The sequence below is a fragment of the Heteronotia binoei genome, chromosome 5, assembly GCF_032191835.1.
Source record: "Heteronotia binoei isolate CCM8104 ecotype False Entrance Well chromosome 5, APGP_CSIRO_Hbin_v1, whole genome shotgun sequence".
NCBI lineage: Eukaryota > Metazoa > Chordata > Lepidosauria > Squamata > Gekkonidae > Heteronotia > Heteronotia binoei.
The window spans coordinates 172768999-172786734 of NC_083227.1; the positions used below are offsets into that span (position 1 = coordinate 172768999).

The window sequence follows — 17736 nt, forward strand, 5'->3', positions numbered from 1 at the left end:
GAGGACAACAAAGATGGTGAGGGGTCTGGGGACCAAGTCCTATGAGGGAAAGTTGAAGGAGCTGGGTATGTTTAGCGTAGAGAGGAGATAACTGAGAGGTGATATGATCACCATCTTCAAGTACTACATCTCCTGCATTACTGCATCCGTGGCAACACCTTCCCGCTGGTCCCCCCCGTTTCTCACAGAGTTTGCCACGTCATGGTGTGACCAAATGTCCGGCGGTATAACCGGATGGGCAGGCTGGGCTCACCAACCTCACCAGCCAAGAGAAGGAAAACTCTAACATCAAACCTGGGCAGATAGAGCTCGTTAATGTAACACCTACCACCTGGAGGACTCGATGCCGGCGTCCCGGCTTACTGGGCCATGGCAGATGACCCCAAGGTGAAAGGGTGGAGCCAATACCGTGCACACTGTGCTTCACCTAAAAATTCCTCTGCGCAGGCCTGAAGGGCATATCCACATCCACAACCCACAACACACCAAGTCCTGCAGCGATGGGCAAGGGGCGAAACGGCAGGTGGAAGATGCCACTGGAAGCCGCAGTCCCGATCCTGCATGTAGGCGGTTCAGGGTATTGGTCGCCTGATGCTGACCCGGAGACGAAAGCATCTTTCGGCAGCACCCTGAACGACCAAGCAGCCTTATCTAGGGACAGCACTGCTTGCTCCACACGGAGAGGGGCCTAGAAAAGGTGGCCTAAACAAAGCTCGTCTCCCCCACCCCAGTTGGCTAGCCACGGTCAACGGGCATCCTTACTTGCGGTCAAAAAATAACAACAAAGAAAAGGCATGCACCTACCTCACAAAGTGTGCAAAGACTAAAGCTTGCGTGTTGGAACATCAGAACCATGCTTGACACAGTAGACAGTGGTCGCCCTGAACAACGCTCTGCTCTAGTTGCCCACGAACTTCTCAGGTTGAATATTGACATAGCAGCTCTCAGCGAGGTCCATTTCCCTGAGGAAGGTAGTCTACAAGAACATGGTGCTGGCTATACCCTCTACTGGTCGGGTATGTCAAAGGCTGAGAGCCACCTTTCTGGCGTTGGCTTCATAGTCAGGAACTCCATTGCCTCCAAACTCGAAAACCTGCCAACAGGTCACTCAGATCGCATCATGTCCATGTGCTTCCCACTTCAAAACAAGCAGCATGCAACACTCTTCAGTGTGTATGCCCCAACCCTTCAAGCAGATCCTGCAGAAAAGAACAAGTTCTATGCTGATCTACGCAACCTCGTACGGAAGACCCCTACAGAGGACAAGGTGATCATCCTTGGCGACTTCAATGCCAGAGTAGGTAAAGACTCGGACGCCTGGAAAGGAGTACTTGGCAAACATGGCATTGGCAACTGCAATGATAATGGGCACCTCCTGCTAGAATTCTGCACGGAGCACCAGCTCACCATCACCAACACTATCTTTCAGCAGAAGAACAGCCTGAAGACAACCTGGATGCACCCACGGTCCAAGCACTGGCACCTTATTGACTACATTCTGGTGCGCCAGAAAGTCCTTCGAGATGTCTTACACACCCGAGTAGTGCCCAGTGCGGAATGTCATATGGATCATCGTCTTGTACGCTGCAATCTCCGTCTTCACTTTAAACCCACACCCAGGAGAGGAGGTATCCCTCGGAGGAAGCTTCAGGTTGGCAGCCTTCAGTCAGCCGAAGTTAAAGCTGCCTTCCAGGCAAAACTCCAGTCAAGAATTGAGGACCCCAGTTGCCCCACAGACCTTCTCCAGAAGCACTCTGGGAACACCTAAAAGCTACCATCCTGTTGATCTCTGAAGAAGTCCTCGGGTTCTCCACAAGGAAGAACAAGGACTGGTTTGATGAGAACAATCAAGAGATCCATGAATTACTAGCGAAAAAGTGATCTGCCTAACAAGCACATCTTGCTCAGCCCTTCTGTCCCGGGAAAAAAGCAATCTTTCGCGCTGCATGTAGCAACCTCCAGCGCAAGCTTCGAGACATTCAGAATGAGTGGTGGACCAAGCTTGCAGAGAGAACCCAGCTGTGTGCAGACACTGGTGATTTAAGAGGGTTCTACGAAGCCCTGAAGGCAGTATATGGCCCATCATATCAGGCTCAGAGTCCCTTGTGTAGTGCAGATGGCCAAGTGCTCCTCACAGACAAGGCATCCATACTGAACCAGTGGTCGGAGTATTTTCAGGTTCTCTTCAGTGCCAACCGCGTAGTTCAAGATTCAGCAATCCACCTCACCCCACTTCAACCAGTGAAAACAGAGTTGGATGAGATCCCCACCCTAGAAGAGACTGTTAAAGCCATCAAGCAACTGAAAAGTGGCAAGGCAACGGGAGTTGATGGAATCCCACCAGAGATCTGGAAGCATGGGGGCACAGTACTACATAGCACACTTCACAAAGTATTTGTCACCTGCTGGGAACAAGGCAAACTACCACAGGACTTTCGCGATGCAATCATCATCACTCTACACAAGAACAAAGGGGAAAAGTCAGACTGCTCCAACTACCGGGGGATAACCCTGCTCTCCATCGCAGGCAAAATCCTTGCCAGAATACTCCTGGTGCCCACCATTGCAGAAGAACTCCTCCCAGAGAGCCAGTGCGGCTTCAGAGCTAACAGGAGCACCACTGACATGGTATTTGTTCTCAGGCAGCTCCAAGAGAAATGCAGGGAACAGAACAAGGGTCTATATGTGACTTTTGTCGACCTTACCAAAGCTTTCGATACCGTTAGCAGGAAAGGCCTATGGCAAATCTTGGAACGTTTAGGATGTCCCCCAAGGTTCCTCAGCATGATCATCCAGCTACATGAAGACCAGCGAGGCCAAGTCAGACACTGCAACGACCTCTCGGAGCCCTTCCCAATAGGCACAGGTGTAAAGCAAGGCTGCGTTCTCGCACAAACTCTCTTTACTATCTTCTTTAGCATGATGCTTCAAAGAGCCGCAGTAGATCTAGATGATGACAATGGTGTCTACATCCGCTATCGCACCTATGGCAGCCTGTTCAACCTGAGGCAACTAAAGGCTCACTCCAAGACAACGGAAAAACTTATCCGAGAGCTACTGTTTGCTGATGATGCCGCACTCGCCTCCCACTTGGTATCAGCTCTGCAGTATATGACGTCCTGCTTTGCAGAGGCTGCCAAGCTATTCGGCCTAGAAGTTAGTCTGAAGAAGACAGAAGTTCTCCACCAGCCTGCACCCCAGGAAGATTATCACCCTCCCTGCATCACTGTGGGTGAATCAGTTCTGAAGACAGTCCAGCAGTTCAGCTACCTGGGGTGCATCATCTCCTCAGATGCCAAGATCGACAAGGAGATTGACAACACACTGGCAAAGGCAAACCGTGCATTTGGCCGACTGCACAAAAGAGTGTGGAGCAACAAGCATCTGAAAAAAGGCACAAAGATCAATGTTTACAAAGCGGTTGTGATGACAACCCTCATCTACGGCTCCGAATCATGGGTTTTATACCATCATCACCTGCGACTCCTTGATCGCTTTCATCAGCGCTGCCTTCGCACCATCCTCAACATCCACTGGAGTGACTTTGTGACCAACACTGAAGTCCTCAAGAGGGTGGAGGTTACAAGCATCGAGGCACTGCTGTTGAAGACGCAGCTGCGCTGGGCAGGGCATATGTCTAGGATGGAAAACCACCGCCTTCCCAAGATTGCTCTGTATGGCGAACTTTCCACCGGCCATCGAAATAGAGGGGCACAAAAGAAGTGGTACAAGGACTCCTTGAAGAAATCCCTTGGCACCTGTCGCATCAACCATCACCAGTGATCTGACCTAGCCTCAGATTGCAAAGCATGGAGGCACACCATCCACCAGGCTGTCTCTTCCTTTGAGAACGCACGCATAGCTGGTCTTGAGGACAAAAGGAGATTGAGGAAGAATCGCACTGCTACAGCACCAACCCCAAATCAGACTTTTCCCTGCAGGCACTGTGGCCGGATCTGCCTGTCCCGCATTGGTCTTGTCAGCCACCAGCGAGCCTGCAGCAGACGTGGACTACTGCACCCTTCTTAAATTTTCGTTCGCAAAGTCAAGCCGAGAGAGAGAATACCTGAAGGGCTGTTATGTAAAGAATGGTGCAGAGATGTTTTCTGTTGCCCCATAGAGTTGCACAAGAACTAACGAGTTGAAATTCAATCAGAAGAATTTTCAACTAAACATTAGTAAGAGCTTCCTGACAGATAGAGTGGTTCCTAAGTGGAGCAGGCTGTAAGATTCTGCCAGTTACTGACTCCAAGAATCCATGCAGGTAGTGTATTGTTAGGATTTATTGAGAGTTCAATACAAGTGTAGATCTTCTGCCATCAAATGAAGTGGACAAAATCCATCCCTGCCTCCCTGGTCCATTAGTTCTCACGAAAGCCAGTACAGGAAGGCACAAGGCATCTTCTTTGGCCTCTCACCTTCAACGTCAGATGGACCCAGTCCTATAAATACCAGATATGCTAGCTTGCTGTAGCAATGAGACTTACAATACACTCTTCCCACCTCCTGCACACACTTGAAACATCAAAAAGCTTACATTCAAGCTTACAAAAAGAAAACTTAGCAATATGCATATGAAAATGAAAAAACATGGCAGGCTCAACATGACACAGGCTTCCTAGGGAGGTAGTGGACTTCTTTGGAGGTTTTTAAACAGAGGCTAAGTGGCCCTGCTGATTCTGAGAACTTAGGCAGATCTTGAGATTGAGGGCCAGAAGGGTTGCATCAGTACTTAGTTCTCATGGGCCCTTCTTATATGCCCAGAGAAATGCTGTTTGCCACTTTGGGGTCAGGTACTTTTTTATTTATTTATGTATTTATTTACTTCCATAAATTTATAGCCCGCCCTTAACTGTGATGGGCTCAGGGCGGATTCCAACATAATAAAACCATTAAAACCAACAATAAAACATCAGTGCAGTTAAACAATTGAAACAATAAATCAGAATTAATTTAGGACAGCCTGGATGGTGGAAGCACATAAGGCATAATTATCATAGGCAACATAGATTGCCCAAAGATGTCAGCAGTATCGGCCCCAGTCAAGATGGCAATCATTGCTGGGAGGCCAGTTAGATGGTATAATAAGATGAGGATTCCTGCTTGCCTCAACCACAGGTCTGGCGGAACAGCTCCGTTTTACAGGCCCTCCGGAATGGTAACAAAGGGCCCAAATCTCCATAGGGAGCTGATTCCACCAGGTCGGGGCCAGGGCCGAAAAAGCCCTGGCCCTGGTCGAGGCAAGCTGGACATCCTTTGGGCCAGGGATGGTCAGAAGATGTTGACTGGCCGATCGTAACGGCCTTCAAGGCTCATATGGCGAGAGATGGTCCTGCAAGTATGCCAGTCCCAGGCCACACAAGGCTTTAAATGTCAATACTAAAACCTTGAAGTGGATCCGGTACTCAATTGGTAGCCAATGCAAACTGCACAGCATTGACCGACTACTTGCCCGTAAAGGCAATTTAGTCAGCAATCGCGCTGCTGTATTCTGTACCAGCTGGAGTTTCTGGACCAATCTCAAGGGCAAGCATGTATAGAGCAAGTTAAAGTAGTGCAACCTGGAAGTGACTGTTGCATGGATCACTGTAGCTAAGTCCCGAGGAGACAGATAATGCGCTAATTATTTGATCTGCCAAAGATGGTGAAATGCACATTGTGCAACAGCTGTGACCTGGGCCTCCATAGAAAGGGTGGCATTCAGTATCACATCCAAATTCCTCTCCTTCTGAGCTGGCACAAGAGATGTGCCATCCAGGGTGGGGAGTCGGATGCCCGATTTTAGCCCCCCATGACTCATCTACAGGACCTCCGTAGCAATTTTTCTCCAGGTTAGTTTTGCCAGGGATCTTTGAGAGGTTGGTGGTTTTGTTTTTGTTTTTTTGTCATCTTCTTGGCTTGGAACAGGTATCACTGGGTGTGTGTGTGGATGGGGGGGGGGGAGAGGTAATTCTGAATTTCCTGCATTGTGCCAGGGGTTGGACAGGATGTTCCTGGATGTCCCTTCCAACTCTATGAGTCTATCAAATAATAAGAACATAAGAGAAGCCATGTTGGAGCAGGCCAATGGCCCATCCAGTCCAGCACTCTGTGTCACACAGTGGCCAAAAAAAATTATATATATCATACACACACACTGTGGCTAATAGCCACTGATGGACCTCTGCTCCATATTTTTATCTAAACCCCTCTTGAAGGTGGCTATGCTTGTGGCCGCCACCACCTCCTGTGGCAGTGAATTCCACATGTTAATCACCCTTTGGGTGAAGAAGTACTTCCTTTTATCTGTTTTAACCTGTCTGCTCAGCAATTTCATCGAATGCCCACGAGTTCTTGTATTGTGAGAAAGGGAGAAAAGTACTTCTTTCTCTTTCTCCATCCCATGCATTATCTTGTAAACCTCTATCATGTCATCCCACAGTCGACGTTTCTCCAAGCTAAAGAGTCCCAAGCATTTCAACCTTTCTTCATAGGGAAAGTTTTCCAGCCCTTTAATCATTCTAGTTGCCCTTTTCTGGACTTTCTCCAATGCTATAATATCCTTTTTGAGGTGTGGCGACCAGAACTGCACACAGTACTCCAAAAGAGACCGCATAATAATGACCATTGAGAAAGGAATGGAAGGTCAGAAATGGAAGGAACTGAATAGGCCATCTGTTGGGTCATATACATATTTTGCTGAAGAGTGGGTCCTACACAGGAATTTAGCTGGACATATTGTGGCATTTACGCTTGAGATGTGAAAGGAAATATTGATTACTGTTATGTTGAAACATATATTTTCTGTTAAATTCTTGACATGGTGGTTAATATGTTATATCTTGGATATTGCACATTGATTAGTTTATTTGGTTTAAGTTTTGTAAAAGAAGTGTATTGATGTGATTTGTGTGATAACAACAATACACTTTTTATATATACATTAGTTTTATTTAGCTACATGTGGTGTGGCACTTTGATCATCTTTCCACGGTGCTCCCCTATAGCATATCTATTGGAACCAAGGCAGCTTAAAGAGTATCTGCTTAAAATGTTTATGGAATTCACACTAGCTGATTTAAGAGAATCCCACAAACAACTTTACTATCTTTATTCATTATTTCTAAACTGCTTCAAGGTATTTCAGCAGAAAGAATAATTAGCTACTTGCAAGTGAAGAGGATTTCCTTTCCTGTGCAGCTATAAATGGTCTGATGGCTTATTCAAAATGAATATAGATGTTCAACATTCAGCTTAATTAAAAAGTAGATATAAAATTCCATACAGTAAAATACCACATCTTAGAATAATTAAATTGCAAACATGGGGCAAATTTCCCATGATGCTTTCCAGCTCCTACTTGCCTGCTGGTGGGTGGATCCAGCACCACTCCGAGATTATTCTGGTGCATGTGCAGCATGATGACATCACCTAGAAATGACATCATTACATTGTCAATGTCACACATGGCGTTCTAGGTTTTGGGAAAACGCGATGATTTTTTTTCTTACAAAACCATAGTGTCTGCTCAAAACCCAGCGCATCATTGTTCATTGTTGGCAGGACCAGTCCTAGAGTGTTTTGCACCCTAGGCAAAGGTAACTTTCCCCCGCTCCTCTGCAGCACCACACCAGAGAAGGGGTTTAAAGTTTAAATCCCCTTCTCTAGAGTTGCGCAGCAGCGTGACCCGATCCCTCCATTCTATCCTCTGGGTCCATAGGAAAGAATGGAGGAACTAGGAAGTTAGCTGCTGCACAAGTGCTTCTGGCCAGATCTCATTCCCTCTAGTTGCCTAACCTTTTGCATCTATCTTGCCTTGGTGAGACTGCTGGCAGGGGCAACCCCAGAGGGAGGACAGAGAGATGGTGGAATGGGGGGTGGGGTCTGTCTGCCTGCTTGTCTCTTCTTTCCTCCACTTCCCCTGCTGCGCACAAACATGCACACATGCACTAACCAACTGGGGAGCAACCCACCAAGACTCTGTACTCCAGGTGGGCCACTACCTTGCACTTTGCAAGCTCTAGCATCCAAGCAGCCTAATGGTGGCAGGGCTGGGACTCCCTGCCAGCTTCCCCATTGCAAAGGATCGGAGCTGAAACTCTCCTGCCATTTGGATTCCAGAGCTAGCAGAGTGTGAGGTGGCAGCTCACCATGGAACACTGAGTCCTGGTGGGTTGCTCCTCAATCGCCAAGTGCATCTATGCATGTTTGTTTGTGGTGGGGCAGGGGAAATGGAGGAAAGAAGAGACAAGCAGGCAGAAAGAGCCCCCACTCCACTGTCATTGTCAGTGCTTACACATGTGACCATTTCTGCACAAACACAAAATGTGTGACTATGAATGAAAGCATAAGCTACCCACAACCCCTGTGGTGCAGAGTGGTAAAGCTGCAGTACTGCAGTCTGAACTCTCTGCTCACCACCTGAGTTCAATCCCAGTGGAAGCCGGTTTCAGGTAGCCGGCTCAGGTTGACTCAGCCTTCCATCCTTCCGAGGTCAGTAAAATGAGTACCCAGCTTGCTGGGGGGAAAGTGTAAATGACTGGGGAAGGCAATGGCAAACCACGCCATAAAAAGTCTGCCGTGAAAACATTGTGAAACGACTGGTGCTTGCACCTTTACCTTTAATTGCAGTGTACATATATTGTACATATTACTGGCAGTATACAGTAGATACTAAATGTAAATACAAATTGCATTTTCTCCAGGGAAGCTGATCTCTGCCAGCTGGAGATAACCAACCAAAAAAAACCTGTGGAAAAATAACGAAACAATATTTTACAGAACGAACACTCTAAGTATCAAAATACTCTTTATAACATTTTTAAGTACCAACTTTACATGTCATAGCTAGGAATTCATCACAATCATGCAAAATTTACAATATCTAGGAAGAGAAATAGCAAAAATTCATAGATTTATTTATGCATGCCAATTTCTGACTTCCCGGATTGAAAAACCATTAAACTAAACGTACATCAAAGGTTTTCTAAACAAAACTACATTCCCACACTAGAGTGATACATTTCACGCGTTTGCTTTCTCTTATCTCATTGTGGTTCCCCTTCTCACAGGAACAGCTCTGCTGGCTTCCCTGAGGCATTTTATCTTCAAAGGATTGTTGCCTTTGTTAGTATCAGGGAAAGAAATTCACAGTAGGGTTAGTAACAGCTTCACTTCTACTTCGATATGCAAGGTTTCTATTCAAGGTTAGTAGCAAATGTTAGAAAATGGAGTCAGTTAGGTCAAGCAACATATTGCAGTTTGAACATAGCATCATATCATAACATGAAAGCTTTCCAATGTCTGACACTGGCAACCCTAAATACAACGTAAATTTTAGTTGCATTGCAGTAATAATACTGAAACTTCTATTATATTTTCAAGCTATTAAAAGATCATTAAGATTTTTAATATATTGTCTAATGTTTTAGGGGCCCCACTTCATCAGGAGCCCATAGGGCCAGTTTTCCGAAACAAGATAGAATGATGGTGTGGTATCTGCTTTCAGCTGCAAGGACATTGTATGCGCAGTTATGGAAGCAAGATAAAATACCAGAAAAATGGGATTGAATTTTAAAAGTTATGTCATGGAGTGAAATGGACAAACTTACAAGAATCTTAAAAGACTATGATTTGGAGAAGTTTAGAAAGGAATGGGAGAAATTTCAAAGTTACGTTGAAAAACAAGGGAAAGTAAAGGGACATTTAGTGATTTTTGATAATAGATGAATGGAGTGGAATAATGGACTAAAGTTTACAAAGGGAAAATTTTTCCTTTAATTGTTTTAAACCAGGAGCCCACAGGGCCCACTTGCCATCGAGCAAGCTGACACCTTGGCCAGTCCACCACTGAATGAAATTAGGAATGGAAAGCAAAGCAAAAGGACAGGAACTTCTGGGATGCAGCAATGGACAGAATTTGTTTTTTTAATGGTGGAGTATCCGGGGAAACAATAGAGTTTCCCCAGAAATGCCTAGAGCAGCCCTACACAGGCACCACCATTTTGATGACATCACTTCCGGGTGACGTAATCGTGCCAGCGGGATTCCCTGCCCAGACCGGGGGCTTGGCAGCCCTAAATCACACCTAATCCAATCAAGCCTGCTATTGTCATTCACCTACTATTGCCATTTGATATCTGAAATTATAAAGGTGATTTCATTTATAAAGTTTATATCTCCAGTACCTCATGTTGCATTTTATGGCACACATGGCCTGGCCCAACAAAGTGTCATCTATGTCAGATCTGGCTCTTGTAACAAATGAGTTTGACATCTTTGTGATAGGTGGTGGCAGCTATTCTGGATTAAGCAGCAATACAAAATATGATTAGTTTAATCAACTCAGTTGGACCCAAATGTTAAACAAACATTGGCTGGCTTTAAACCAAGCTTGCTGGAGTGACCTTGGATCAGAAGCTGTTCTGGAAAGAGCAATTCTCTCAGAGTTCTCTCAGCCCCACCTACCTCACAGGGTGTCTGTTGTGGGAAGGGGAAGGAAAAGGTGATTGTAAACCACTCTGAGACTCCCAGTGAAGGGTGGAGTATAAATCCAATTTCCCTCCCCTCCTCCTCTTCTCTTTCTTCTTTTTGCTTCTTAAGACAAGCCATGTTGTTTCTCCTGTGTAGGGTTTGAGAGGATGAAATTGAGAGGATGAAACCTATCATAAACTGCACTTAATTCAAAACTTGTTTTCTCAAAATCAAGATACAAAAGTGAAAAAAGATTATTCATCTTTGCAGTGTCACCCATTCCTGTAGAAATTATGTGACCTAAACCTGGCTAGGGAAGCGCAGGCAGTTACCAAGGAAGGTGTGAGCTCTAGCTGTACATGCTAATGTGTGCCTTTACTGGATAAGTAGGCATATCTCTCCTTCCCAACTGATATTTTTTAAGAAGCAAAATGTTTGTTGAATGGAAAAATATCTGAAACCAACATTTATTTCCTGAATGTTTGCTTTGTGCTTTCAATCTCTCCAATTGTGTGAATTCTTGTCAGGATATATAGTTGGTGTAAGGTGCAGATGGGGCTCAGACATCTCGCAAATTGCAAAATGTATTCATTTTTTCAATTTATATTTCTTTATTTTATTCAATGTATATCCTGCCCTCCCCACAAGCGGGCTCAGGGCAGGTTACAAGATCACATAAATGGTGGCAATAAAACAGTATCATATTTATCATATAAAATTAGAAAATTAAAATAGAAGTCATAATCCAAAACCAACATGAGGCATTGCCTTGGCAGTGATGCTATGAAGTACCCTTCTGGGTGGTGCTGATGGTGAATCCAGATATAGGATCCAGATAACTATTTTCTGATATAATTTTAGGTTGGTGGCCTTGCCTCTGAAAATGTGAGATGGGCTGAATCTGTGAAAGAGTTCAGGATTCAAGAGAGTGCATTGTGTGGAGATGTCTTGCTGATAACAGCCTTTGTCTCATACTTGGGTTACTTCACCAAAAAGTACAGGCAGGATCTGATGGATACTGTTTGGAAACCATACTTGCATCAACTGAAGGTGAGCACAAAAAGCTAACACACTTGCATGTTCATTTCACAGAAACTTGAGAAACTGTAAGAGAGGTCATGCCTCAGTAGTAGAACACATGCTTTTTGCATGCAGAAGTTACCAGCTCAGTCCCTGGGAGCTCCACTGAAGGGATCCAATATATCATGTACTGTCAAGAGTCTTTTATCCTTATTATGCAGTCTATGTATTTCCTGTCAACTTGTGTCTCTGTTTTGACCATGTAGGATAGGTGGAAAGAAAAAAGGACTGATAAGTGTAGGATGCCCCCAAAATTGCAGAGATTGCAAAATTGCAGATACCCCCAAAATGGCACAAAGGACTGATAAGTGTAGGATGCCCCCAAAATTGCAGAGAGACGTATTCCCCTTCTGTTATATGCTGACAATGCAGTGTTAATTTCCAGGATTCCTATTGGGTGAAAACGAGCTATGCAAATCTTAGCTTGGTACTGTGAGTCCAATCAGAAACTGAAGGCCCTAGTGTTTGCCAACAACCCCAAAATATATTAGTAGAGGATTAACTCAGTAGACATTGAGCAGTTTTGCGGTTTCAAATATTTAGGAATAGTTTTTCAGTCCTCAGGTTCCAGGAAAGTGCACATGGATTATGTCTTTACAAGTGCAACTAAAAACATGGGCGCAATTGAGAAATTTTACTGGAACATGGGAAGCCAAAACGTAGCAGTGGCAGTTAAGATTTTTAAGGTCAAACCAAGTATTGTATGGGGCTCCTTTAAATGTATCCCCACACCAATCTCCCTGGCAGGCGTTAGAAACAGTTCAGTCCAAGCTTTTAAGACATATTTTACAGGTCCCTCCTGGTATCCCTAATTCTCTGATTCACTTGGAAACCTGCATGCTTACTTTAAAGGCTCATCTATGGATTGCTGTTTTTTTTTTAATTGGATAAGTATACGAAGGCTATTTTCCCTGTTGTTTTATCCCATTGACAAGGAAAGTGTTTGCCAAGTCAGAGCCAAAACAATAATACTTTTTACGGGGTGGTTTACCATTGCCTTCCCCAGTCATCTGCACTTTCCCCACAGCAAGCTGGGGACTCATTTTACTGACCTCAGAAGGATGGAATGCTGAGTCAACCTGAGCAGGCTGTCTGAAACCAGCTTCCACCAGGATCAAACTCAGGTCGTGAGCAGAGAGTTCAGACTGCAGTACTGCAGCTTTACCACTCTGTGCCACGGGGCTGTCACATATATATATATTAGTTTTTAGTAGCAAATGCAGATATTTCATGCAGATATTTTAAATTTTTTTAGAATTCAGTTCTTTTAATGTAAGGTAGTGTTTTGAGTCAAAAAAGACACCTCTGGAAGGCAAATGGTGTCAGGGTGATGTCCTGAAAGCAAAGTCCCCATAATATCTCTATTACTATGTAAACCTGGGGTAATTAGAAAGTAGCTAAAAGTATGAAAACAAAATCCCCATCATATCTGTCATGGTCCCCCTGGCACCCCTTGTGGGGCTTGGGTATCGCCATCACCTCGCCTGCTCCCTGGAGGCCCCCATCCTTGTAACCGGAGATCTCAGCATTGGGAGGAGGTCAGGTTATGTCACTCTAGGCTCTCATCCCCAGCTGCACACTTCTGGGCTCTTCTCTCTCTCAGTTCGCAGCCCCTTTTTAGCGCCAGCCTCACTTCCTCCCCAACCTCCTGAGCTGGCCACCTTTTATCCTGCTCTGCATTCCCCTCCTTCCTTCCCTTGACCCTCCCCTTAGGCTCCACCCCCTCTTAAGGTGAGACACTGGGTGTTGCCACTCCAGCATTCAGGCCTTTCTGGCCTTGAGTGGACAGGGAGTCTTGGGGGACCTGTACGTGGCAGCTAGCAGCAGCAGTGAGAAGACAGTAAGAATTATTCATAATAAAAAAAATTGGCAAGACACTTGACATACTGCCCCATCAAGCCCTTCCCCCTCCCCCCGCCAGCTTATTCGGGAAGCGCCAGTGAAAGTCTTTAATCAGTTTAAGGGCATTTGTATCTGAGGCTTTTACCCATTCAGCCTGGCTAATGGGGAAATGAGTCCATTTGATGAGATAATAGAGTTTGCCCCTTTTATGGCGGGGATGAATAGTTTAGAGTCTTTGCACCAGAGCCCATCAGGGGACATTGTTAATTCCACATTTGGATCCGGGGTCCGTTCAGCTAGTTCAGTGTGCAAGGATGACATAAATAGAGTCCCTCCTTGTCTTGCTGTAACTGTGCTTGGCGCCGAGTGGTGACTCGCGCTCCTAGTTGGGAGGGGGAAAACAGCGAGTCCACGACCACTTCCCATTTGCTGTCATGCTGCAGGAGGCAGGACAGTTAAAAAGTTCTGCTTTCCGGGGATGTGTCCTAAAGTGAAGTAGAATTTGTGGAAGAACCCCACCCACCAAATCTGTTTGGTGCTAAGTTTCTGGGTGGCCACCAGGGAGGCTATGTTTTTATGGTCAATTCAGAGTTCAAACAGAACCCTTGCCCCCTTCAAGGTAGTGGCATCAAGTTTCTAAGGCTAGCTTGATAGCTGAAGCCTCTTTGTCCCACACCAACCAATTGCACTCTGTTGATGAAAACTTTTTGGAGACGTAAGCGCAAGAGTGCAGGTTTCCATCCTCCCCCTCTTGGAGCAGAACAGCCGCTTGAGCGATATTGCTTACATCACATTGTACCACAAACTTTTTATTCTCGTCAGGGTGGGTAAGGATTGGATTAGAAGTGAACAATCATTTGAGTTCATCAAAGGCTGCTTGGCAATGAGGGGACCATTCAAGGTGGACCCCAGGCTTCTGAGCTTCCATGCCCTTCCCTTTAGTTTTTAGGAGGTCAGTGAGGTGGAAGGCCACAGAAGCAGTTACTGATGAAATTTCTATAAATATTCGTGAAATCAAGGAAACTTTGGAGTTGTTTCTGGTCTGGGAGGCGGCCAAATCCACCACCGCTTGTATTTTTCCGGGGTCCATCCATAACTCCCCGCCCCACTGAAATTCAGTAGCCCAGGAAGTTGAGTTCTGTCATATGGAATTCACACTTGGATAGTTTAGCGAATAGTTTATTCATAAAGGGTTTGTAGCACCTCTTGTACTAACTTAATGTGGGAGGGTAGGTCCTCTGAATGTATTAACATGTCATCCAGGTAACAGACCATGCCCTTAAACAGATATTGCTGTAAGGTCTCATTTATCAAGTTCATGAACACCCCAGGGGCCCCTTTCAGGCCAAATGGCATCACCAGATATTCGAACTGACCTAGAGGAGTGTTGAATGCTGTTTTCCACTCCTCTCCTTCCTTGATGCGCACTCTGAAGTATGTATCATGCAAGTCCAAATTTAGTAGACTTTACCTTGGGAGTCTTCGCCAAGGAGGTCTTTTATGAGCAGGAGGGGATAAGCATGACCGCCTTTAATTTAATTATTAAATTTCACCAGCAAGCAGCACTTTAGACTTTGCAGTTAACACCTAGTGCTTGATAATTAGTACTCATAACTATCTACCTCAAACTTGCTGCTATAGCCATGTAGGAACAAATTCACTGCTGCTAAGCTATGTAAGATGTTAGTTTTATCTATGCTAATGAAATGTATTTTTCTTGTGACCATTAATGTAAGTTATTGTTAGCTCTACAGATCGTGATTATTTTTGATTGTGTTAGAATTTATCGTTATTAATTGACTAAATTGGAATTTTTAGTGGTTAGTTGATAAAATAGAATATAATTAGGGAAATCTGGTTGTGGATATTGATTATTAATTAATTAATTATTGTACATATTAATAGGATCAAATTAGGATTTTTAATTATAAATTGTAAAGTGGTTTTTGCTAGCTAGTGCATTGAATTTGTTGGGAGAATGAGGAGGGTAGACTGTGATTGTCAGGGGTTGGTGGGGAGTGGGTATAGGAAGAAAGTGGACTGAGATATAGAAGGGCCACATTTTGGCCCACCAGTGAATGCTAGCAGGGTCTGATAGCACTACGCTGGGGAGGCAATGTTAGGGTGAGGGATGTCAGTCATTGAGGGGCAAGGAAGATATGGCGATGGGCATAAAGTGTGAAGACAAGGAAAGGGCCAGAGATATGTAAATGCTCTGACCCTTTCCCACCTATGTCCCATCCCAAGGCGTGTTGGTTGTGGGGCTAGGAAGATCCCATCTCCAACACTGGTGTTGATTAATGCCAGGTCCTTCAATAATAAGATTGCTACTCTGCGAGATTTTCTCGTGGAGAAGCAAGTAGACCTGGTATGTATGGCAGAGACCTGGGTGTGGGAAGGTGACACTGTTGCCTTGAACCATCTTACCCCGCCTGGGTTCTCTGTCCTCCACTAGCCTTAGACAAATGGGGGGGGGGGGTTTACTGTGTTTGTCCGGGATTCTTTTTCTTTCAGGGTGTTTCGTGTCCCAAAGATAGTCAGCATTCAGTGTGTTGGCCTAGTGTGGGAAGCTGAGGAGAGTTTGGCAATCTGGGTGGTGTACCAACCATTTACTGCACTACCAGAAAGCCTGCCTGCCCTACTGAATGCTGTGTCCACCTGGGCATTGGACTTCCCCAGGTTATTCTCTCTCGGCTTGACTTCGCGAATGAAGATTTAAGAAGGGTGCGGTAGTCCACGTCTGCTGCAGGCTCGCTGGTGGCTGACAAGACCAATGCGGGACAGGCAGATCCGGCCACAGTGCCTGCAGGGAAAAGTCTGATTTGGGGTTGGTGCTGTAGCAGTGCGATTCTTCCTCAATCTCCTTTTGTCCTCAAGACCAGCTATTCGTGCGTTCTCAAAGGAAGAGACAGCCTGGTGGATGGTGTGCCTCCATGCTTTGCGATCTGAGGCTAGGTCAGACCACTGGTGATGGTTGATGCGACAGGTGCCAAGGGATTTCTTCAAGGAGTCCTTGTACCTCTTCTTTGGTGCCCTTCTATTTCGATGGCCGGTGGAAAGTTCGCCATACAGAGCAATCTTGGGAAGGCGGTGGTTTTCCATCCTAGAAATATGCCCTGCCCAGTGCAGCTGCGTCTTCAACAGCAGTGCCTCGATGCTTGTAACCTCCGCTCTCTTGAGGACTTCAGTGTTGGTCACAAAGTCACTCCAGTGGATGTTGAGGATAGTGCGAAGGCAGCGCTGATGAAAGCGCTCAAGGAGTCGCAGGTGATGACGGTATAAAAGCCACGATTCGGAGCCGTAAATGAGGGTTGTCATCACAACCGCTTTGTAAACATTGATCTTTGTGCCTTTTTTCAGATGCTTGTTGCTCCACAATCTTTTGTGCAGTCGGCCAAATGCACGGTTTGCCTTTGGCAGCCTGTTGTCAATCTCCTTGTCGATCTTGGCATCTGAGGAGATGATGCACCCCAGGTAGCTAAACTGCTGGACTGTCTTCAGAACTGATTCACCCACAGTGATGCAGGGAGGATGATAATCTTCCTGGGGTGCAGGCTGGTGGAGAACTTCTGTCTTCTTCAGACTAACTTCTAGGCCGAATAGCTTGGCAGCCTCTGCAAAGCAGGACGTCATATGCTGCAGAGCTGATACCGAGTGGGAGACGAGTGCATCAGCATCAACAAACAGTAGCTCTCGGATAAGTTTTTCCATTGTCTTGGAGTGAGCCTTTAGTCGCCTCAGGTTGAACAGGCTGCCATCAGTGTGATAGCGGATGTAGCCACCATCGTCATCATCTAGATCTACTGCGGCTCTTTGAAGCATCATGCTAAAGAAGATCGTAAAGAGAGTTGGCGCGAGAACGCAGCCTTGCTTTACACCTGTGCCAATTGGGAAGGGCTCCGAGAAGTCGTTGCAGTGTCTGACTTGTCCTCGCTGGTCTTCATGTAGCTGGATGATCATGCTGAGGAACCTTGGGGGACATCCTAAACGTTCCAAGATTTGCCACATGCCTTTCCTGCTAACGGTATCGAAAGCTTTGGTAAGGTCGACAAAAGTCACATATAGACCCTTGTTCTGTTTCCTGCATTTCTCTTGGAGCTGCCTGAGAACAAATACCATGTCGGTGGTGCTCCTGTTAGCTCTGAAGCCGCACTGGCTCTCTGGGAGGAGTTCTTCTGCAATGGTGGGCACCAGTCTGTTCAGGAGTATTCTGGCAAGGATTTTGCCTGCAATGGAGAGCAGGGTTATCCCCCGGCAGTTGGAGCAGTCTGACTTTTCCCCTTTGTTCTTGTGTAGAGTGATGATGATTGCATCGCGAAAGTCTTGTGGTAGTTTCCCAGCAGGTGACAAGTACTTTGTGAA

At 45.7% G+C, this 17736-nt stretch overlaps 1 protein-coding gene across 1 annotated transcript in view; it reads left to right on the top strand.

Annotated features, from left to right (window-relative positions):
- The window catches only part of DNAH9 (dynein axonemal heavy chain 9), a 636923-nt gene that overhangs the window by 377755 nt on the left and 241432 nt on the right, over positions 1–17736 (top strand). Inside the window, exon 53 of the mRNA XM_060238867.1 lies at positions 11314–11502. Within this exon, the coding sequence (XP_060094850.1) occupies positions 11314–11502 (189 nt within the window). The remainder of the gene's footprint in view (positions 1–11313; positions 11503–17736) is intronic.